Genomic DNA, 23,710 nt, shown 5'->3' with positions numbered 1-23,710 from the left:
ACAATGAAATCTGGGAGGATTTCCATCTCCCAAGAGTTCAGCAATAGTGGGTTACTTCTTAAACTTTTCCCATTAGCCTTGTGGTCTAGTTCTAAGCGAACAGTGCCTGAGTGATCATGATGATCTTGCTTTCATCATACTTCACCATATTGAATGCAGATTCCAGGGCCCAGCCTGGCTCTGAGGAGCCTTTGGAATCGGGTTGGAAATTGACCCTCCTGCCTGGGGGCCTCAGTGGTCAGGAAGCCCACCTCAGGTCTCCAAGGCAGGCCTACAACAGCTTACTGCACTGGTGCTTCACATGATTTTCTTATTCTTTCAGAGTAAACACCTTCTGTTCCTTTCCCTCTTCTTTCTGATTTGGTTTCACTCATCTGTAAGAGCTGTACAGGCTCTGGGGAATCCTAAGCTTTTTCAGTCCCTTGTGCCAATGTGCTGATATGTTGTTGACTCTGCCTTGTTCCAGTCATTTCCAGTTCTTTAAACTACACTCCACATAACCTTCAAATCTTGCTACCAGAATCTTTTGATCCTGCATAAATATTCAGGGCAAATCTCTCTCTAAAGTTTACATATGCTTATAACTATAAGAATTTGCACATCTCTCCATCTTTTCTTAAGCTCTTTTGAATGAAGTGCAATGTTCTTCTATAGACCTAGAGCTTTGGGGTATTAAGTTCTCATATAATTACAGCACTGAAATTGTCTCAACTCCTAGGTCATCTCTGTTACTTATCTACTTTTGAGGCTTGATATACAATACAATACTCAGAAGTATGTTCTAATCATGACTCAGAAGGCAGCATCCCATGCATGTGTGTATTTTCACATTTCAGGGTTTTAGGTGTGTAGCATACTAACTATAAGTATGTTACATACCTAAAATAAATTTTTGCCTGAGCCCCAGCGTTTCTAGTTAGTCTATACCAGATAATAACATCCCCAGTGACTTCAGTGTTAAAGATCACTAAATTATTCTACAAAATGAAAGATAAGAGACACCAAAGGGGAAGATTTTGAAATGGCAAAGAGACTAGTGGATCAGTGCTTTTATTTATTTATTTTTTTTGCGGTACACGGGCCTCTCACAGTTGTGGCCTCTCCCGTTGAGGAGCACAGGCTCCGGATGCGCAGGCTCAGCAGCCATGGCTCACGCGTCCAGCCTCTCCGCGGCATGTGGGATCTTCCCAGACCGGGGCACGAACCCATGTCCCCTGCATCGGCAGGCGGACTCTCAACCACTGCGCCACCAGGGAAGCTCGGATCAGTGTTTTTAAAACTTACTTCATAATATACCCCACAGCTTCTCTTTCCGAGAGATCACTGTTGAGCAGGTGAAGCGTAGCAAGGCTGTGAACCAGCGCAAACATGCCTGCCTCAGGCCTACTAGTTTGTTAGCGCCCGCACCTATTGACTCAGGAGAGACAATGGTGTGCAATTATTTGTAACCCTGCCTTCAGTGACATCATGTTAGTGACAATATCAGTGTTGAACTTGGCCATGGTGGTAGTATTTACACCGCAGAAATCGGCAAATGTATGTTACAAGTGAGCGCTTTTTTCTTTCTTTTAATATACTTTGTTAACACATTTGCCGGCATATATCAGCTTATACCTGATCTTTCTTTGATTTTCTTTTCCAGGAAATAATATAATTTATTAAGACACACCATGTATGGAAAGGTTGGGTTAAACTGCAATTTTCAGTCTAGAATTTCACATGGATTCCCTTGGATTATTTTATTAGAGTGAGATTTTATAGCATTGTGTTCATCTGCTTTTTCAATGGAAACGGCCAGTCCTGAATACTTCCTTAACTCTCTAACCTGTGAAAAACTGAAAGCTTGATTGAGGGGTGTTTTCCACTCTCTTATTTTACATTTGATGTGGTCTGTCATCACACCTCTTGTCAGTTCAATATCCACTGACTTGCCCTTCACAGTCATTACAGGGATGCAATGTTGCCTCAATTCTAAGTTGATAATTCAAATTGAGTTGTGGCTGTACTTGCATTTTAGGGTAAATATTCTAGACAGAAACCCTCAAGGGTTAATCTGAATGTAATTGGACTGACTTGGAAACTTCTGCTCTTGCCCTGTGCTGCACTGAGACCAACTTGCACATCCAAGGAAACAAACAAAGGAGAACATTAACATAAATGAAAACATACACACATATACCTACTAAACCCTGAAAGCACAGATAACCAGTGTAGACCTTTATCAAAAGGTTTGAGATTAGGGCTTCCCTGGTGGCGCAGTGGTTGAGGGTCCGCCTGCCTGATGCAGGGGACACGGGTTCGTGCCCCGGTCCAGGAAGATCCCACGTGCCGCGGAGCGGCTGGGCCCGTGAGCCATGGCCGCTGAGCCTGCGCGTCCGGAGCCTGTGCTCCGCAACAGGAGAGGCCACAACAGTGAGAGGCCCGGGTAACGCAAAAAATAAAAGAAAAAAAGAAACCCTAGATTGGAGGGATATGGACCTTATAAAATATATCACTTTATAAAACTTCCTTAAAAATCCATTTTGGAAATTCCCTGGTGGTCCAGTGGTTAGGACTGGGTGCTTTCACTGCTGGGGTCTGGGTTCGATCCCTGGTCGGGGAACTAAGATCCTGCAAGCCATACGGCGTGGTCAGAAAAAAAAAAAAAAAAAGAATCCATTTTAATTACCTCTGCTCTCTGTCCTTGGCAGCTGTCACATCTATTTCCACAACTCCAATCTTCTGGCTGACCCACCCTTCCTCTCATAAAATTCACACTTCCATTTCTTTGGAACAATTTAACAGTGGTTTATTTTTCTTCTCACCTCCTGTCTCCCCTTCATTTTCCAAAATTATCGTTACTTGTCACTCTACTCAGGAGGGCAAATGAGTTTCCCTAAGATCTATTCTCCTTAGAGAGGAAAAGAATTAGGAAGAGTTGTGAATAATAAACGTCGTTTTCCTCTCTCATACACGGGAGAGCTAAGTTAACTTGAGAACGCATGAGCAATATCTCTCTTAACTTTAAATTCACTTTTTCTATTTAAGTTTGTCATGCTTTCTACTTTGTTCTTTATTGGGGTAATTAAAAGGTAGTAACTCAGCAGGTGGATTTTTCCCAGCTGTCAGAATTCCTGCTAAAATATGTTTTAGAACACCTTGAATCAAAAACGACCTGACAATTAAAGTGGTCTTTTAAAGAACTGCACAATGAATGTGCGTCTTTGGAAAGTTTATTTTCCATTCATTACTATACTTTGAAGTAGAATTACTGATTGTTATTCCACAATATTTCATTACAGTTAATTGGCTTCCAGCATTTGAAAATGATTTTCTCCCACTGCTCCAGAAGTTACTACTAGTAGCCCCTAAATCACAACCTTGATGGGAGAGCTTCATGTTCTTTCCTGATAACATTGTTTTTGCAGTTCCAAATTTAACAAGGTGATTATATCCTTGAATTTTTGTACTTTGTGAATTTTTTTAGGAGGAGTGACAGGGTCATGCTAAAAGAATCCTATTTTTTAATTGGAATCTTAAATCTTCATCCCTCCTAAAAGATATTCCCCAATTTTACCATTCAAATGGTCTCTGGGAAAATCCATGCAGAGTTTTACAAGGGCTTTTATACATGACCACATGAGTGGTTATAAAAGCACTTCAAAGATAAATTAGCTTCCTCCTAGACGACTTCATCCACAACTCATGGAAATCAAATGCAGAGTTATGTACTCCAAAATCACTGGAAACTCTGGCGTCTTCTAAGGAAAAATTAAGTAAGCAGACACTGGAAAATGGAGCAGTTACTATCCTTTGTTAATAACACAATCGGATTAAGCTATGGTTCTGACAGATCACTTTACTTGTTGGAACTTCTGTAAAGTTGGAACATAGTGTTTGCCCTTATTCTCTCCCAGTGCTGTGTGGATGATTTGGAGAGCTCATTATTCTCTTAATAAATATTTATTTAAAACCAAGCTTGTAATAGACCCTACAGTAGATAAAACAGATGTGTTGATGAGCAAAGATGTCAAGGTCTTTGCTCTTTTGTAGCTTTTACTATCTAGCACTCTGCCATTGAAAGAGCAGTGCATACTATAACATTGGCATCCTCCTGAGCTTGTTAAAAATCCAGAATCTCAGGCCCTCCTCAAGCCTACTGAATCAGAATCTATATTTTAACAAGATCCCTAGGGCTTCCCTGGTGGCGCAGTGGCTGAGAGTCCTCCTGCCGTTGCAGGGAACATGGGTTCGGGCCCCAGTCCGGGAAGATCCCACATGCCACGGAGCGGCTGTGCCCGTGAGCCATGGCCGCTGAGCCTGCGCATCCGGAGCCTGTGCTCTGGCACAGGGGGAAGCCGCAGCAGTGACAGGCCCGCGTACCGCAAAAAAAAATCAACAAAAAACAAACAAGATCCCTAGGTGATTCATATGTACGTTAAAGTTTGATGAACATTGATCTAGCAGATATTACAAAAACGAATTCTAAAGTTAGGAAAGTGCTATGCAAATATTTTTAAAAGGGCAGTTGCTCCTAAAACTAAATACAAACTGTATTAAAATTTCAAAGAAATATATGCACATGTGCTTACTTGTCAGATACTCTCTGTTAAAAGTATAGATGAAAGATAAATTGTAATTATTATTTATATTATTATTAGACCTTTTAGCAGCAAAGGAGTTCAAGAAAAATGTCAGAAAAAATAAATGAGATTTCCGGAGGAAACTATCCATTGAAGTTCACATATAAGAAAATAAGAAGGATGGAACTTCTGGTTCAAATCAGTTGAGCCATGGACTCATCCTTAGGTTATTCTTGGAAAACAGTATTTCATAATACTTGCTCTTTGTGGAATCATAAGGAAAAAACATAAAAGAAAAAATGTCTTTTCTTTTGGGAAAGAAAGTACATTTAAGGCAGAGAATAAGGAACAGAGGGATGAGTAAGGAAATAACAGAGTTGACTTGAGACAAGAAATGAGTCTGAAAGGGAAAGAATCAGTTAAAAAGTAATTAGTGTGTCTCTAGACATCAAAAAGAGTAGAATATATGTCAGGGCTTGATATTCCTGAACAATCAGAACAGCCACAAACTACTGTCAGTAATTTAGCAGAGACATTATGTCAAGAACAAAATCCACACCCACAACCTCATACTCAACCAAACTGCATGCAATTGCTTATGACAAGTCCTTGCTGGAATCCTCTTATCATGGCAAACGTCCTCAGTGTTCTAAACAGTGTCATGAAGCAAGAAAAAAAAAAAGTCCGAGACTGGGGCACAGATTTTCTGTGGAAACAAGAAAAAACATTGAATGTCTCTACAAGAAACTGTTGTCCACGTGCAAAGATGGTTGTAAATTTTATAGATACTATGCATACAAAATACACACATTCAAGCATTGTTTCCTAAAAGGTATATAAATTAGACAAAGGTGACTTTTTTTTTATTACAGAGCAGTCAATTTCAGTTTAAGGATTGAGAAGATTCCAGAACTAACCCTCCTATTACTGATTTTTTTTTTTTCGGTACGCGGGCTTCTCACTGTTGTGGCCTCTCCCGTTGCGGAGCACAGGCTCTGAATGCGCAGGCTCAGCGGCCATGGCTCACGGGCCCAGCCGCTCCGCGGCATGTGGGATCCTCCTGGACCGCGGCACGAACCCGCGTCCCCTGCTTCGGCAGATGGACTCTCAACCACTGCGCCACCAGGCAAGCCCCCTATTACTGATTTTAAGCTTGCTAGAAGAACACAGTACTGGAACACAGCCAAAGGATTGTGCCAACAGTGTAGGATTAAACACTTGCCAAATTCTGCTACTCAGACAGTATACTATTCATTGATGGAGTGCTTAATAACAGAAGAGAATTGAATCCACTTCACCTATCCTTGGGAGGTATTTACAGTGTGATACCAATAGAGCTTCCGTCCGTTTATTCACCAAATATTAATTAGGCCACTAATATATACCAGTCACAGTGATTTGAGGAAGTTTATAACCAAATTGAAGACATGAAAATGATAGTAGCAACTGAATGAATGTGAATCATCCATGTAGAAACTAACCCCAGACTTATTTTAGTTCTATTCTATAACTGGCCTCTGTAATATCTCCATCAGTAATGTTATTGCCTAGACGTCACCAGTGGAGAAACCAGTTAATTGTAAGTCTGTTGCATGGCTGGAGTGTCGTATATACAGCACTGACATGGAATGTGGAGGTGAGAACAATCTCAAATAGGGAAGGCAACAAGTGATTGAACAATATGGACCTTCAAACATTTGGGGGTCAACTGTAACAATAGTCATTGCCGTTAATTCACAGAACAATGCAAACTGCAAACTCCCTGACCGCAGAAAAAAGTGATAAGATAAAAAAAATAAATAAAAGCATTGCACACTATATTTCCTTTAACATACAGCTTGCCGCACTTATTGTAGGGTAACTTCCTATTTTATTATTCATCTTCTCAATCGTAAGCTCCCTGAAAGCAGGAATTGTATTTATATTGGTTGCCATTCTATTTGTAGCAAGTAGCATAATGCTTGACATTTATTCATTCTAAACCTTTAGTAAGCATATGTTATGTGACATCATTCTCCTAGCTGTTACCCGAAAACTGGGCTCAATTCTTGATGAGTGTCAAACCAGTAGGCACAACCAAACCAAAGATAGGGAGAAGGAAGGATTCATTATTACTTGCAGCAAGTAAGGAGAACACTTCCCAAAGCAGTGTCTCCCCAAACAGCGAAATTGGGGGAGTTTTAAGCTAAGGGTACATGCATATTCATGAAGGGGCCTGAGCAGAGGAAAATTCAGCGTAGAATTGAGGCAAAGGTTGACATTGTCCAAGCTTTAGTTGATTGAAGTCAAGGGGATCAGAAAATAGACTTTATTTTTTAGAGCAGGTTTAAGTTCACAGAAAAATTGAGCAGAGAGTACCGAGTTCCCATGTACCCCCTGCCCCAACATATGCACAGCATCCCTCACTATCAACATCTTGAACCAGAGTGGTACATTTGTTACAATCCATGAACAATCTATATTGTTCATACTCACCCAAAGTTCATAGTTTACTCTTGGTGGTGTTCATTCTATGTGTTTTGGCAAATGTATATTGACAGGTATCCAGCCTAATATCATACAGAACAAAGTAGTCTCACTACCTTAAAAACCTTCTGTGCTCTGACTATTCATTCCTCCCTCTCTCACAACCCCTAGAACCACTTGTTTGTTTTTTTTCACTAGATCCATAGTTTTGCCTTTTTCAGATGTCATACGGTTGAAATCGTACAGCATGTAGCCTTTTCAGATTGGCTTCTTTCACTTAGTAATTGGCATGTAAAATTTCTCCATGTCTTTTCATGGTTTGATAGCTCATTTCCTTTTAGTGCTGAATAATATTCTCTTGTCCAGATGTACTGGGGTCTTTTTATCCATTCACCTACTGAAGGACATCTTGGTTACTTCCAAGTTTTGACAATTATGAATAAAGCTGCTATAAATATCAGTGTGCAAGTTTTTGTGTGGACATAGTTTTCAACTTATCTGGCTAAATACCAAAGAGACTGATTGCTGGATCGTATGGTAAGATGTTTAGCTTTGTAAGAAAGTGCCAAACCCTCTTCTGCAGTGGCTGTATCATTTTCCATTCCAGTTTCTATTGATCCACGTCCTCATGAGTTGTTAGTGTTGTCAGTGTTTTGGATTTGGGCCATTCTAATACATATATAATGGTATCTAATTGCTTTAATTTGAACTTACCTGATGACATATGATGTGGAGCATCTTTTCAAATGCTTATTTGCCTCTATATATGTTCTTTGGTGAGGTGTCTGCTACTCTTTGGCCCTTTTTTTAGACAGGATGTTTGTTTTCTTATTCTTAAGTTTAGGGATCCTTTATATATTTTGCATAACAGTCCTTTATCAGATATATCTTTTGCAAGTTTTTTTTTCCAGTCTATGGCTTATCTGCTCATTATGTTGACACTGTCTTTTGGAGAGCAGAAGGTTTTTGTTTTTTTTTTAATTTATTTATTTATTTTGGGCTGTGTTGGGTCTTCATTTCTGTGCGAGGGCTTTCTCTAGTTGTGGCAAGTGGGGGCCACTCTTCATCGCAGTGCACGGGCCTCTCACTATCGCGACCTCTCTTGTTGCGGAGCACAGGCTCCAGACGCGCAGGCTCAGTAGTTGTGGCTCACGGGCTTAGTTGCTCCGCGGCATGTGGGATCCTCCCAGACCAGGGCTCGAACCTGTGTCCCCTGCACTAGCAGGCAGATTCTCAACCACTGCGCCACCAGGGAGGCCCGAGCAGAAGTTTTTAATTGTAACGAAGTCCAGCTTATCAATTATTTCTTCCATTGATCACAACTTTGGTGTTGTATCTAAAAGTCATGGTCATACTCAAGGTCATCTAGGTTTTCTCCTATATTATCTTCTAGGGGTTCTTATAGCTTTGTGTTTTACATTAGGTCAGTGGCCCATTTTCAGTTAATTTTTGAGAAGGGTATAAGGTCTGTGTCTGAATTCACTTTTTTGCAATATGGATGTCCAGTTGTTCTAGCACTATTGGTTGAAGATACTATCTTTGCTCCATTATATTGCCTTTGCTTCTTTGTCAGAGATCAGTTAACTATATGTGGATCTATTTCTGAGATTTCTATTCTGTTCCATTGATCTATTTGTCTGTTCTTTCACAAATACCACACTGTCTTGATTACTGTAGATTTATTATAAGTCTTGAAGTCTGGTAGTGTCAGTGCTCGAGTTTATTCTCCATTCATATTGTGTTGGCTACTTGGGTCTTTTACTCTCCATATAAACTTTAAAATCAGTTTGTCAATATCCACAAAATAACTTACTGAGATTTTGATTGGGGTTACATTGAATTTGTAGATCAAGTTAGGAAGAACTGACATCTTAACAGTACTGAGTTTGCTATACATGAGCGTGGAATATCTCTCCATTTATTTAATTCTTTGAGTTTTGTTTTTTTTTTTTTTTTTTAGCAGAGCTTGATTGTTTTTCACATATATATCTTATCCATATTTTGTTAGATCCAACAGTATTTTTAAAAATTTAGTCATTCAATTATTTCTAAAAATTTAAAAACTATCTACCTTTCCAGCTAGACTGTTAACTGCATGAGATCAAACCAATGACTGCACTGTTTAATACTATATCTCTAGTGACACATAATAGGCACCTAAGATGAGAAGTATTTATTAAATAAATGAAATAATGAATACCATATGTGCTGAAATATGTAGTAAATACTAGAGTTTTCTCCTCAACATCCCTACCCCCAAATGAATAGGCTAGCCACATGGTATTAAATTACCCCTTGTCAGTGACTTGTTCCAAAAAGAATATGACCATTCTGTCTCATGAAATGTTAGAAGTTCTGGAGTATTCTAGGGAAAATATTTCTCACTCTTAAAAGAGCCTTCTTTGTAGGCATGTTGCTGGATCTGGATCCAGCACCTGGAAATTACGCAGCCACCTTACTATGAGCTCTAACATGAAGACAACATGAAGGATGGAACTACTGAAAGGTTGAGAAAAAGATAAATCCCAAACTGAGCCTTAAAAAATGTAATTGTGCTGTTGAGTCAACCAATCTGGAGTCTGCTTCTCCTCTGGATGCCATGTTATGTGAGATAGTCAATATTCTAGTTTAAGCTAATTTTAGTCTCTAGATTATCAGAAAAAGTGGGACATTTAAAAGTTGTTTTAGTTTGAAATGTACCTATTTGAGGTCTACTTAAGCTAAAAGCAAATATCCCCAATTATATAGAAGCATAAAGATTCTGACACTTCCTTGCTGACACTATTTGATATATTCACCTTCTTCTCACATCCACTTCCAAGAATACACTGTGTGCTTTAGTTCTGCCCTAGGTCATCTTTGTAGGTATCTCACTGGATTCTACTAGGTAATTAAGTAGGTATTTTTGTTTATCCAAGTGTAATGTTTATATATATATATATATATATATACATACATATATATATATAATTTTTTTAAATCCAGGATATAATACTCAACACCACCTTAAATTATTGAGGCATAAAAATAATTACCTCAATTTCAGCCTTCATAAAAAATGTATATTTAGGGCTTCCCTGGTGGCGCAGTGGTTGAGAATCCGCCTGCTGGTGCAGGGGACACAGGTTCGTGCCCGGTCCGGGAAGATCCCACATGACGCAGAGCGGCTGGGCCCGTGAGCCATGGCCGCTGAGCCTGCGTCCGGAGCCTGTGCTCCGCAACCGGAGAGGCCACACAGTGAGAGGCCCGCATACCGCAGAAAAAAAAAAAAAAGTACACACACACACACACACACACACCACCATAATCTCTCTCTTTCACAAAAACTCTTTTAAACTCCAACAGTTATCTTTGTGCTGCCTGTATAACTTTAAAATGAAGGGAATTTGAACTGGTAAGTGGATTAAAAGGTTAATTGCCTAATCTTAGTTTCATTCCTGAAAAGACTATGTTGACCTATACAAGTTTCCTGTCTGGAAGCTAGGAATCTTTTGAAACCTACTTAAATGAATCAGTCTTATCTCAAAGGTTAACTACTTTTAGGTAATTATTCTATTTTCTTGGCAACTGGTATTTTTCTTGTTATGCTATTATGTTTGGAAAACTATGATCTCTAACCTTTGTTTCTATTAAATATTTTGAGAAAATGTTTTGGAAAATATCATAAATATTTGAATAAACCTTGTATATTTCCTTCTTTTCAAGATGCTTGCACTCTGAAAATAAATTAAAATATCTGAAAAATTAGAGCCATTTCAGAAATTATTCTATTTCTATTTTTATTAAATAGTTAAGATGACAAAGTGGCCCTTCAAAGGTGTTAGAAAAATATTTCATTTGGAATAGCTTGCATAAGCTATGGAATATCCCAGTATAGTTCTCAAGACTGCTGGTGAAAAATCGCAGTTATTCTCAGCATACCGTTAACATTTAAGCATCTCACATTCAGTAGTGGGAATTTGAAATGTTTCATGTCTTAAATTTCCCCAATGTGTTATTAGCTTGAATGTTCACACTTCGCTTACATGATAAAAATAAAGCTAGTATTGATTTTATTGGGCTCAGTTCCTTGAGTTTCATCATAAATTATCATACTTTCATTTTTATACATTTGATATCTTTGATTTGGATTCAAGGATATGTAAAATATACTGTTTCTTAGTGATATTAAAGTTCCATGCTGAAGAAGTGACATTTAAGATTTTGGCCATTGATTCCACTCTGGTATAATTTTTAGGAACTTATAAAAGTAGAGAAAAACCTGAGACAGGGCTTTCAGAGTTAATATCCTCATTAAATTATTTTTTTCTTTTACCAGTTCAAAAGACAAGGTCCTTAGTTAATGTATTTTAACTCTTTTCTTTCTAAAATAATCTTCATTTAGAAAGAGACCTAAGTCAATGTTTAGACATTTCCATGAAGGAAAAGTAATGGAAAAAGCACTAAATGGGATTGTCAGCAAGGGAAGAAGAAAGCCACAGTGATACAGCCTGAAGGCATAAAGGCAGGAAAAAGTGAAATAATAAGAAAGAAAAGAGAAACATACAAAATCAGAGAATATCTAGATAGCACAAAGAAAAATGCCTGTGTTTTGATGTAGGAAGTTTGCTAAGCCAGGGTAGAATTCATCAGCGGATGAGGTGATGATTAAAGAGGAGCAAACGCGGTTGACTGAGTTAGGCTGGGAATAGTCATTACCTCATGAGAACATTTATGTGGCTTGTCTCTAAAGGCCAATAAACTAACACATGACCTGGCTGCCATGGAGCATAATGGGTCAATACATCACAACAAGTCTAAGTAGAGAATTGTTTCATTTCCGGTATCTTTGGTCTTCTAAAAAAAATGAAATATATAAAAATACAAAAGAGTAGGGGCTTCCCTGGTGGCGCAGTGGTTGAGAGTCCGCCTGCCGATGCAGGGGAGATGGGTTCGTGCCCCGGTCTGGGAAGATCCCACATGCCGCGGAGCGGCTGGGCCTGTGAGCCGTGGCCGCTGAGCCTGCGCGTCCGGAGCCTGTGCTCCGCAGTGGGAGACGCCACAACAGTGAGAGGCCCGCGTACCGCAAAAAAAAAACAAAAACAAAAACAAAAGAGTATATTAAGAGTGCAAAGCAATGTTTCTCAAACCTAGTTATGTATTAGAATCACTTGGAAAGCATTTGAACACAAACACCTCAGGATAAATCAGCCGGTGCCAGGGCATGAATTTTGGAGTTTTGTTCTCGGTTTTTTAACTCTTTAGATGAGTCCAAAGTGCAGCCTGGATTGAGAGCCACTAGCAAAAAGAATGACAATAAGATTAATACTCATATATGCATCATAAGCTTAAGAAATATAACATCACCAATTCCTTTTGTAAGGTCGGATCTTAACAAACGGCACCCGAAACAGAGGAAAGCTTTAAGTGAGCTTTATTAGGGAGCGCTCCCGGGCGAGGTTCACTGGTCCGAGAGAAAGGGGCCAGAGAAGTCGCACCCGGGAGAGGGTTGGGCAAGATTTTATAGGGGAAGAAGGGAAAGGGGTGTGGTGAATCTGGGAGGGCGCAGGGTATTCCTTATTTGGTGGTCTTTTCGGGTATCCTGGGGAACCGTTAGTCCCGCCCCTCGAAAGGCGGGAAGGCTGGGCCGGGTTCAAAATCCCCAGGTCAGTTCCTGGAACTGGGTGGTCCGGAATGTCTCCAGGGCAGTTTCTGGAACTGGGTGATGCGGAGAATTTCGTTCTGATGCAACCTGTGAATCTGATTGTGTTCCCCTGCCTCGGGCCAGTTGGCCTTACACCTTTGAAGGCCTCTGTGTTTCTCTAACAGAATTACGGCCACTGCTCACCCCACATGTACAAAAGCATACATATCCTACACTTTGTATTAATCATGCCTTGCTTTTCTCTCATGGATCTCCAAATATTTTAATTTTTAGCTTTCTGGCCTTAGAAGTTTTTATAAGTGGAGTTATGCTAAATATACTCTTCTACATAAAGTAGTTCAACGATTTACATTTCCTAGATGAATCTATTTGATGCATGTAGTTACCGTTCATTCATTTTCACAGTTGAATAGTATTCTGTTGTATCAACATAAACCATTTTACTGTAATATCTTGTGGTATCTTATTAATATTGTCTGTAAACCTGGCCTTTGCTTTTTCTTGTCAATTGATCATTAAGGAAATCTTATGAGGCTGTAAGTGTGGGTTAAGGCAGAAGGGGCAATGCAGCAGGATTAGTTGCTGCAGACATCTGAGCCATCTGGTCATTCAACTTACTTGTGCCTTTGAAGACTTGCTTTAGCTTGACATCTTTTATACCATTTCCACTTGGTTTTGAGTTGCTGATTTGCATGACTGAAGTAAAACTTGCTAAATTAGTTTAAAAAAAAAACAGTCCATGACATGTTTCAAGGTCTCTGGATGCTCTCTGGTGGGATATTCAGTCTTTTCCAGGACCTAGTAGCAAGCAGAGTTGCTGTTTGCAGAAGAGGATATGGTTTTACTTCTGTTGCTTGGGGGTTTGCAATGTGATTCTCCTATTTGGGTTGGCTAAAGGCTGTGTACAGAGCCCTCCTTGCCCTGGACAGTTTAAATATCATTGGACTTGCTGGGTCATAAAATGCAATTGATAAACACATTTCAGACTTAATGCAGAGTCTTCTTTTGCTTCAAGCCCCGTAACTCTCAGACTTATGGTTACTTGTTTAATGGATCAGAGCAGAACACTCAAATGTGACTTTTGCCTTCAAAATCCAAAAGTGCCTAGTAAACATTATGACTCTTCTTCAGTGCTAAGTGGAGCTGGGACAATTTTTCTTAAAGGGAATTTCCTAGCACTTTGTAGATCATTGAACCTCTAGAAATTTGACTAAGATGCTGGGCCTCAGAAATGGTATAGAGTTTATTTCCTTCTGGTACTGATAATCTCCCAAGGTGCTAGCTATATCCTACTCAGCAGAGCCAATTGGCATGATGGCCACAACATAGTGAACCAGGGTGGGATGAGAAAGTGAACAAGTTCGCTGTGGGTTGATTATGGTAGAGAATATGAAAATTGAAATAGCTTTGAGGCAATGCAGTGACGATGCACTAGGCCTATAACTGGGGTGGGCTATTTGGAAGTCCTCCCCTTCACACTGCTGACCCCCAGCCCACATTGAATATTCCAGGAATTCTCTTCTTCCTGTAAGATATCTCTAGCACCCTGCAACAAGAAAGCTTAACATCAAGCTCATTTTTAAAGGAGAAAATCTTAAAGGAATCTGTTGTTGGTTACCATGCGTATATTGAAAGGGACATTCAGAGCTAAGAGGCGATACATGGAAAACTGACACAGTAGGCATTAAACAGCAAAATAGACAAAAAAAAAAACTTGATGCCAGCCAACCTCTGTCACCCACCATTCTGCTACTAGCACAGAGGGCTCAGACATGAAATAACAATGGTGGCTAGGATGGAGTTAGCATGGGCTCCCATTCACCAAGGGTGCTACTGGTGAATGAATGTTTTACCTGCCAGCAAGAGACCATTGTTGTACCTCAGTCTGGCCCCATTCCTGGAGGAGACCAAAGAGTTCATTGGTAGGAAATTGAGTACAGCAGATTCCTTACATCTTGAAAGTCAGTGATTTGTCTGGAAATGACATGTATTCCATACTCCTGTTTGTTTAACTTGCCTGCAGAGAGCCTTAGGCAGCACCCCTCTATGAGGGTTTATAGTCGTTTGATTCACTGAGAAGATATGTGATATAATGTGCCTCATACTAAGAACCCCTCTAAAGCAGAGGAGTTGTAGCTGTGAGCACATGACTTGATATCCACTGGTCCGATCACCTTCCAAACCACCCAGAAATTTTTGACCTGCTATAGCAATTGAATGGATTTTAAGGGTACGACCTGAGTACTGCCTGGAAGATGGTATTCTACAAGGATTGGGCCCCATCCTCCAGGACACAGCATACACCCTAACTAGCAACCATGAAAAGGTGCTCTGTCCTGAGTAGTTAGAATGCAAGGAACTAGAACCAAGAACTGGAAACAGGAGTGGCCTCACTTACCATCACTCTCGATGATTTACTTGGGGATTTTATATTAACTGAACCCCCAATTCTAAGTTTATAGAGAGCCTGGTTCCCAGGGAAGGAATGCTTCCATCAGGGGAGACAGATTCCTAAGAACTTTTATTTCATGGCTGCCATCTAATCACTTTGTGTTTCTCATTCCAAGAGACCAGCAGACAAGAAGTCACTATATTGGCAAGGGTAATTGACTCTAATCCTTAGGCGAAGTTAGAGCTTCTGTTACACGATGAAGGTGGAAGAGACTATATTTACCACCCAAATGATCTAGGTGTGTGTCCTTTGTCATTTCTTTGCCCAATGTTGATGGTGAATGGATGAGGGCAGCAGCCACGGCTAGAGAAAGCCTTAGTGAACAGATGCTCAGAATAAGTATTTTTCACCCCACACATAAAGCACTTAAACCAGTAGATGGGGTAGCCAAGAGTGAATCTGGAATGGTCAGTAGAGTAGACAGTGAATGTCAATTATATCTCCAGGAACTGTTGCAATCGTGAGGGCTGTAATATGTCCACTAACTTTGTCCTTGCAAATTTACACAGGAAAAGAGATAAACCAGAATCCTGGAGTTGTTTCCAGGGAGGTGAACTTATATGAAGCAGGTAGCTCCAAGTGTGGGTAATCCTAGAGGCTATGGGGAACCAGCTTCTGGTGAATCTAGATGCCTCGCTCATTCCCCCAGCCGCTAGGAATGTTGACTTCTGACAACTCACAGCTGAGGCCCTGCTCGGCATGGCTGGCAGCCAAAGAGAGCAGCTTTGCCCAAGTTTATGGCTCCTTCGCGGAGGATACTGCATTCAGTGACAGGTGCAACATGGAGGTTAAAATGCCCAGCTTCCTTGCCTCAATTTGGGACATCTCTGAAGGGCCATCCCAGTTCCAAAACTTCTACAGGATTGACTAAGGCCTCTCTTGTAATTGAATTTCAGTTCAATTTCTCCCTCTGCTCAATCATGCTTAGGTTCCTAACAATGTTTTTCGGGAGAGCTCTCATTGTTAAATGTCCTGAATGCAAGTCTTTTCATCAAAGTCCTTTCTCTGGGGCACCTGAACAAAGACAGTGTCCCACAGTCTTTTATGTTTTTATATGTGTGTGCTTTCTCATACCTTTTTTTTTTTTGCTTCAGTTTTTTAAAAACTAATTTCTAGTTCACTAGCACCTAGTTCTAGTCATTGTTTTCAGCTGCGTTCAGTCTGCTGTTCAACTCATTAATTACTTAGCTTCAGATATTTTCTTTCTTTCATTTACGGAATGTTCATTTCATTCTCTTTTATAGATTTTAATTCTCTTTTAAATTCTCCACCCTTTGATCTACTTTGCCTCTCTTTTTCTCCGTTGTTTTTTTTTAACATTAACCACAGGTTTCTGAAAGGCCTTGTTTGCTAACTCCAGTATCTGGCTCATCTCTCCTCTCCTTTGCTCATGAGAGTTGGTCATAGTTTCTCGTCTCCACACTTGTAGTAATTTCTTGATGCATGTTGGACATTGTGCTATAACTCTTGAGGCTCTACATTATGTGATGTTCCTTTGTGACATTCTGCTATAACTCTTGAAGCTCTACATTATGTTATCTTCCTTTGTTGGTAAATAGAGCGAGGCTTGGAGCACCTGAATCCAATCAGACGTTAATTAAAATTGGGGCTGGGTTTCTGTTTTATGTAAACCCAGCCTACTTCTGCTTTGCGCCTGCTCATCATGTTTGCTCTGCTCCCTCTCTGCCTGCAAAGGGTTTTGATTCTAAGTCGGTGAGTCTCTGTCTCCTCCAGTTTGGAAGACTGCAGAAAATTTAACTCTACGTCCTTCAGAGATCTCAGCCCAGCTCTTCAGTCTTCCAGCTTACCTTGCTTCAAAATACGGCCAATTCCTTGAAGGTAAGACTGTAGTATATCTGAGTTAGGTTATTTCCACAAGACTTCTGGAGATTTCACTTTGCCTTCAGGAAGCTTTTGGCCTAGTTCTTAGCTTCCTGTATAGCACCAAAACTTAGCAAATGTTCTGCGAGGAGCAGCAGTTGCGAGTTTGAAAACCCTCAGGTTTCCAATTTGTTCCACTACTCCTGCAGAATCACTAAAATTTTTGCTAGTTTCTCTTTTCTGTAGCCAAGGGCCTGGCTGATCAAGCCAGAGCCTCCACGAGCACCCAGAGTTAGAAAATGTCTGCAGGAGAAAGAAAGAGAAAAATCCTTGCTCACAAAAAGGAGTTTTTCTTCTTTCTGGAATTTTAGTTTGTTGCTTCTGAAGTTCTCTGATGCTTTTAAAATATGATATTTATAACTTACCTGGTTTTGTGCAGTTTTGCAGCAAAAGTGCTTTCTTGTCCTGACGTATTTTAAAACAGAACTCTTGTCATTAGTTCTTAACTACATCAGTTAAACATTGTTAATATTATGGTTTGGTAAAATCAAGCTTTCGATGATTTATTTGAATTGAATTTATTTATTACAACTTAGCTTCTGGGTCAGTTTCTTCTTGAAGTACTTTCTTTAGAAGTTCCTTTAAGGAGTGTTTGTTGGTGGTAATATTCTTAGTAAATGTTTGCATAGAAATGTCTTTAAATCACCACAATTCTTGAAATATGGTTAAATTGGGTATACACTGAATTTTCTCTCTTGAAGATGTAATCCAGCTCTCTTGCCTTCCATTGTTAAGAAATATATTGTTGGTGAAATGTAAGCTCTTTGTAAGTTGTTCTGTTTTTCTGATGGGCTTTAAAATCTTCTTTTTACGTTTGGTGTTTTTCAGTTTGCTTGGATGGCTCTGACTATAGATTTATTTATTTTATTGTGCTTAGGATGTATTTTGCTTCCTGAATCTAGAATAGGAGTCTTTTATCAATTCTGGAAAATTTTCTTATGTCTGAATATTCCTCTGCCCTTTCTCTCTAGGCTTCCTAGAAGTCCAATGAAATGTTTATTATATTGCTTCACTACTTGTTCTAAATCTTTTACTCTCGTCTGTATTTTGCATCGTTTCCCCCAAGTTTCATTAGGAATAATTTCTTCTGACCTACCCACCAGCTTACTAGTTCTTTGTATAACTCTGTCTGTTCTGCTGTTAAATTGATTCAAAGAGATTTAAATCTCCAGAGTTTCTGTTTGATTCTACTTCCAATCACTAGGGTCAACTTTTATAAACATATTTTAGAACACATGACTATCTTATTTTCTTAACCCTTCTTTTATATTTTTTTTCTGTGCTACATTCTAAATATTATTTTTATATCTTTTCAATTCATTTATTCTCTCTTCAGAATTTAATTAGTATCTAATCTGGAGTTTCTAAATTCAATTATTACATTTTTATTTCTAGAAATTACATTTGGTTCTTTCCATATCTGCATGGTACATCTCGAAACTCTGTTACTGTTTAATTACAATTTTAATGTAGCATTTAATATGGTATTTTATTAATAGAAACATATTATCCCTGTGATAATTTTAATAATTGTTGCTTTTGCATTTCTACTTCTGCAGTTTATTTTTTCTGCTCTCTTGTGCATGGCGGCTTGTCTCCTTCTGTGTTTTATTATTTTTATTTGTAAAATAATCCTGGAATTGTATCTTTGAGAATATTTGATCCTAGATTTAAAGTTTATTTGCAGAGAGAGAATTTGTGTTTCATCTGCAGCATAGCTGGGGGCTCTAACAATTTGAGGCCACTCTAATTTTTGTTTGGACTCTTTTTTTTTTCCCCCAACACAATTGTGAGTATTAATTTCAGCATCCTATCCTATTGAGGGCAGGTATTCCAATTATTTCTCTCTGTGGAGCAAGTTTTTTTTTTTCCCTAGTTCAATTATTTTAATAATCAAAATTATTAGACTAAATGTAGTTGAAAGTAAACCCCCGAATTTCAGTGGCTTTAAGAGAATGAAGGTTTATTTTCCTCATGCCAAGTCTGATGTGGAGTGGGCTGTCCTCTCACATTTTTAAACTGTACTGTGTGGAATACATTACCTCTAGAGGGCCAGGTCTGGATATAGAGAACATCATTTCCACCCGCATCCTACTGGCCAGAATGCTGTCACACAGTCCCCAAAAAACTGCAGGGGAGGGTGGAAAATGGGCCTTCCTCTGTGCCCAGGAAGAGAAAGGATTATGATCAACATATAATACTGTTTCTGTCACATCCAGCAAAGTTGAATGCTTTTCTGGTGTCCAGCATTAGGTGGAGGTCTCCATTCTGACTTCCCAACTTTCAGGGGACCTAAACTTTTTTTTTATGCTCGCCTGAAGTCAGGCTTATGGTCAGTTAAAATCAAATCCTTGGGAATGCCATTTCTAGTGCTTCAGGGCTTTATGTGTTTGTACTTTGTTGACAATTCTGGCTGCAAAGAATTGCCCTTATTTTTCTGCCAGCTCATCAGTGAATATTTTTAAGTGTTTTTGGTTTGTTTGCTTTTTAAATTGGGGTATAGTTGCTTTACAATGTTGTGTTAGTTTCTGCTGTACAACAAAGTGAATCAGCTATATGTATACATATATCCCCTCCCTCTGACACCTCCCTCCCCACCGCCCCATCCCACCCGTCTAGGTCACCACATGTGCACTCTTCTTAGGTATTGTGTACCAGAAGATTTCTTAGGACTAGTCTGACATATTGCTGAAAATGGAAGTCAACCTCAGTCTTTTTGAGAGTTTATTCTGGGCCCAACTGATAGCCCAGAACACTGTGATTTCTCAAATGGAAGAAGAAACTTGGTGGTTTCTTCATTTTGAAAGTGTATGAAATGTTAGGGCTGCCAGATAGCTGCTTCCTAGTCATACCGCCTCTCTCAATTTTATACTTTATGTGAGAATCCAAGTTATTCCCAGACCAAGTTATTTGAATTGTTTCCAAGGGGCTGCTGTTATCTAGCTTTCATTTAAATCAGTCCTGTGTCATCTTTCTCATTGTTCTTCTTTCAAGATGTCCTTCAGGGACATTTTTTTTTTTTTTATTGTATAATTCCATTTATGTGAAACTTCCAGAACAGGCAAATCCATACAGACAAAGTAAACTAGGGGGTGCGAGGGGCTGGGGGGCAGCTGCTAATGGACGTGGGGTCTCCTTTCGGGGTGATTCACAACACTATGAATGTACTAAATACCCCTGGATGGTACACTTTCAAATGGTCACAACGGTGAATTTTATGTTATGTGAATTTTAGCTCAATAAACAAAAAAAAATCTTTAAAATAAAACGCACAGGGCTTCCCTGGTGGCACGGTGGTTAAGATTCCGCCTGGCAATGCAGGAGACACAGGTTTGAGCCCTGATCCAGGAAGATCCCACATGCCACGGAGTAACTAAGCCCCTGCGCCACAGCTACTGAGCCTGCGCTGTACAGCCAGTGAGCCACAACTACTGAGCCCATGTGCCACAACTACTGAAGCCCATGCGCCTAGAGCCTGTGCTCCACAACAAGAGAAGCCACCACAATGAGAAGCCCCTGCTTGCCGCAACTAGAGAAAGCCCATGTGCAGCAGCAAAGACCCAATGCAGCCAAAAATAAATAAATTTATAAAAAAAAAATAAAAATAAAATAAAACGCACAACAGATGCTCCAGCTCTGACGTGTATATCTCTGTCATAAAAGAGAAAGGCGGTAAACAATAGCGCCAGGGGCAGGGGCTGAGCAGGCCCCGTCACGTCTCGGGAGCGGAGAGCCGGGAGCCCAGAATCCTGGGGCCGCAGGGAGCCGGAGGCGCTGGGGCCGCGCTGCTGCCACATCACCGGATCGTGTACTTGTCCCACTTCTTCTCAGGGTCGTAGGGCTCCCAGCGGCTGGCGGGGAAGATGTGCTTGTTCTTCTCGTACCAGCTCCGCAGCACCACCTTGCCCGCGTGCGACTCGTCCTTCTCCACGGTGGCGTCGCTGAGCAACCGCACGTCATCGTGAACGTCGAAATTGAAGAGGGGCCCGCTCTTCCCTCGCGCCTTGGTGACGATGAAGTCATAGAAGCTGTGGTGGTGGGGTATGATTAGGTCCTCCTTGATGTACATGAGCTTATCCACCCCTGCCGACCTTAGCTCGCTGAAGTCTTTGCGCAGGATCTCGAGGGCCTTCTCCAGGAACTGCTGCATAGTGTTGCCCTTTTTCATCTTGACTGTACGCCGGTGCCCAGAGCCATCCCAGTAACTGAAGGTGATCTCGATCTCCTCGCTCTTGATCTTCTCCTGCTTGGCTTCCCACTCCTGCCGTAGCTCCTCCCGGAGCCGATTCTCCTCCTCCTCCCGGTCTCGGTCACGCAAGAAGCTCGTGTCCACATCTGGGTTCTTCCCCAGTTTCCTCTTTTTTGTGATCTCTTCCCTCTTCAGCTCCTCTTCGTTGCCTGCCTCATCCTCTTCCTCCAGGGTGAAGGACAGGCTGGAGATCTTCCGCTTGGCCTCCTTCTGGCGCTCCTTCTCTCGCAGCTTCTCCAGCTTCAGCTGCAGCTCCTTCGACTGCTCCTTCTTGGCCAGCTGCTTCTCCCGCTCCTTCACCAGGGCCTCCTGCTTAGCTTTCATGTCGTTCAGGGTCACAAGACCCACGGTGCTGGACTTGAGCTCCGCCTCCACGGCATCGTAGTGCACAGAGAACTTCTTGTCAATGTTGGATTTCATTATGTTCTCCTCCGCGATCCTCTGCTTCATCTGCTCCATCTGCTCGTGCTGCTTCTCCCGCTTCTTCATCAGGTGCATGGCGCGGCCCGCCTCGCTTGCGGCACCCTTGTACTGCGCCATGGCGGCAGCGACAGCGACAGCGGTCCGGCCGAGTCTCGGGCTGCAGCGGCTGTGGAGGCGGGCAGTCAACTGACCCCAGCGCCGTGACGTTGGCTACTGGCTACCGGCTACTGGGGGACTCGCTGCCACCGCGCCCCGCCCCTGGCACGTGACTGCCCTTCAGGGACATTTAATCTGTGGGGAAGAAGAACTAATTTGATAACAGAAGATACAGTTGACACTTGAACAACACGGGTTTCAACTGCATAGGTCCATGTATACACTGATTTTTTTCCATAGTAAATATGACCCAAGTTGGTTGAATCTGAAGATAAGGAGGAACCCTGGATACCAAGGGCTGACGATAATAAGTTATATGAGATTTTCGATTGTTCAGAGGGTCGGCATCCCTAACCCCCAAATTGTTCAAGGGTCAGCTGTAAATTCATAATTACCCACATTCCAATTACAACTAAGTAATATAAATGACATCAAATATTGAATTTATAGTTAGCATTTCCTTTTTAATAAAACTTTAAGTAAAGCTCCCTTGTAGTAAAAACACACTGAAAACTCAAGAATTAAGATGTGGTCCAATCCAAGATTATTTTATTGTGAGTTGTCAGTTATAGATCATGAACTAATTTAAATGTCATGTTTAATTACCTGTGAAGATTATTTTGTATTTTCTTCAAAAAAAAGATTACTATGGCATAGTTGATTTTATTTGTGTTAAGTTGTTATTAATCAGGACTATATATTCTCATATAGTGTTAAACAAATTTCTATTGCAAAAAATGCTTTAAAATTACTTTTGAAAAATTTTACAAACCTTAAGAGGCAACATTGGATGAGCTCAATTTAGGATTTTAGATCGAAATTGGCTTTAATTCATTCAGTGTCTTGATAAAGTCTCTTCTGTTTTTGTTACAATATTTCTAAAAGAATTTCAAATCTAAAAGAATTTCAAAGCCCCAATTTTCTTTTTTGTTTTTGTAAACTGACTTCAGGAAATCCACCATAAATGTTTGCTAAACAGTAGAATCAGAACTACATAAGGCAAACTTAAAACTTTTTCAAACTCTTTTTCTCAAATTATATCTTTCAGCTTGTCAAATGATATTCCCTGTTAAAGATTGATATTCCCCATTAAAAATTGTTTTTCTATATTGCTCCCTTTAAATGTTTTACTTTTCTTTCAGTTATCAAGAAAAGTTGATTTTATGAAGCTAATTGATTTGAACTTACCTTATTATAGTCTCAAATTGTCAAATTCATGACATGTACTCTAATACCATTGTCATTTTGGTTATAGAAAGTAATTGTTGCTTTTAAATGTTATTATTCTTGACACTTTTTCTTGTCTTTAAATTTGATAGATAATATTCCCTTGTTTCACTCATTTCTTTCCATGGCAATATAGGTTGTTGCATGAATAAGACACTGCAGCTTATAAACAGTACCTTTAAGTCCAATGAAAAGAGAACATGTATTAGTTAAACAAAATTCAGCTGAGTAAATTTGAAAATCCAACTGGCTTTATCAAATGATTTATGATTCTGGCAGCAACCCACCTAGTAAACAGGTGCTCCGAGGAGTTTTGCAAATTGGAAGGCTTTTCTAGATATAAGGTGGGACAAGGAGGTTATTAGCAAAAAACAAAACAATCAAAAAAGAATTGCTTCAGGCTGAGTAACCTTTCCTTAGAGGGAAGGGCAGGGAGTCTTATCATGCAGATTACCTCATTAGTGCTGACAAGCAAATGCCACACTGATTGGTTTAAAATTCCATTCCTGGGAGAGGCTGAAACTGCATTTGGGTTAGATACTAAGTCTAGGTGAGGTTTAGCAGAAGTGACTCCTTTCCAGGCTTGTTTCTTTTTAATGTAGTGTTTGCACTAAAAAAAGAAATCCTGTTCTGTAGCTATTGTGCAGGTT

At 40.2% G+C, this 23,710-nt stretch overlaps 2 protein-coding genes across 4 annotated transcripts in view; one reads left to right on the top strand and one right to left on the bottom strand.

Annotated features, from left to right (window-relative positions):
• TMTC2 (transmembrane O-mannosyltransferase targeting cadherins 2) overlaps positions 1-23,710 on the top strand; it is an 859,721-nt gene that overhangs the window by 427,627 nt on the left and 408,384 nt on the right. The gene's annotated exons all lie outside the window — the stretch shown is intronic.
• Positions 20,478-21,851, bottom strand: FAM50A (family with sequence similarity 50 member A). The gene has a single exon (XM_079937463.1). The coding sequence runs from the start codon at positions 21,792-21,794 to the stop codon at positions 20,802-20,804; it is 993 nt and encodes a 330-aa protein (XP_079793589.1). The 5' UTR covers positions 21,795-21,851; the 3' UTR covers positions 20,478-20,801.

The sequence above is a fragment of the Stenella coeruleoalba genome, assembly GCF_951394435.1.
Source record: "Stenella coeruleoalba genome assembly, chromosome: 11".
Lineage (NCBI taxonomy): Eukaryota > Metazoa > Chordata > Mammalia > Artiodactyla > Delphinidae > Stenella > Stenella coeruleoalba.
The sequence above is the reverse complement of the archived record's forward strand: the minus strand, read 5'-3'. Positions and strand labels throughout refer to the sequence as shown.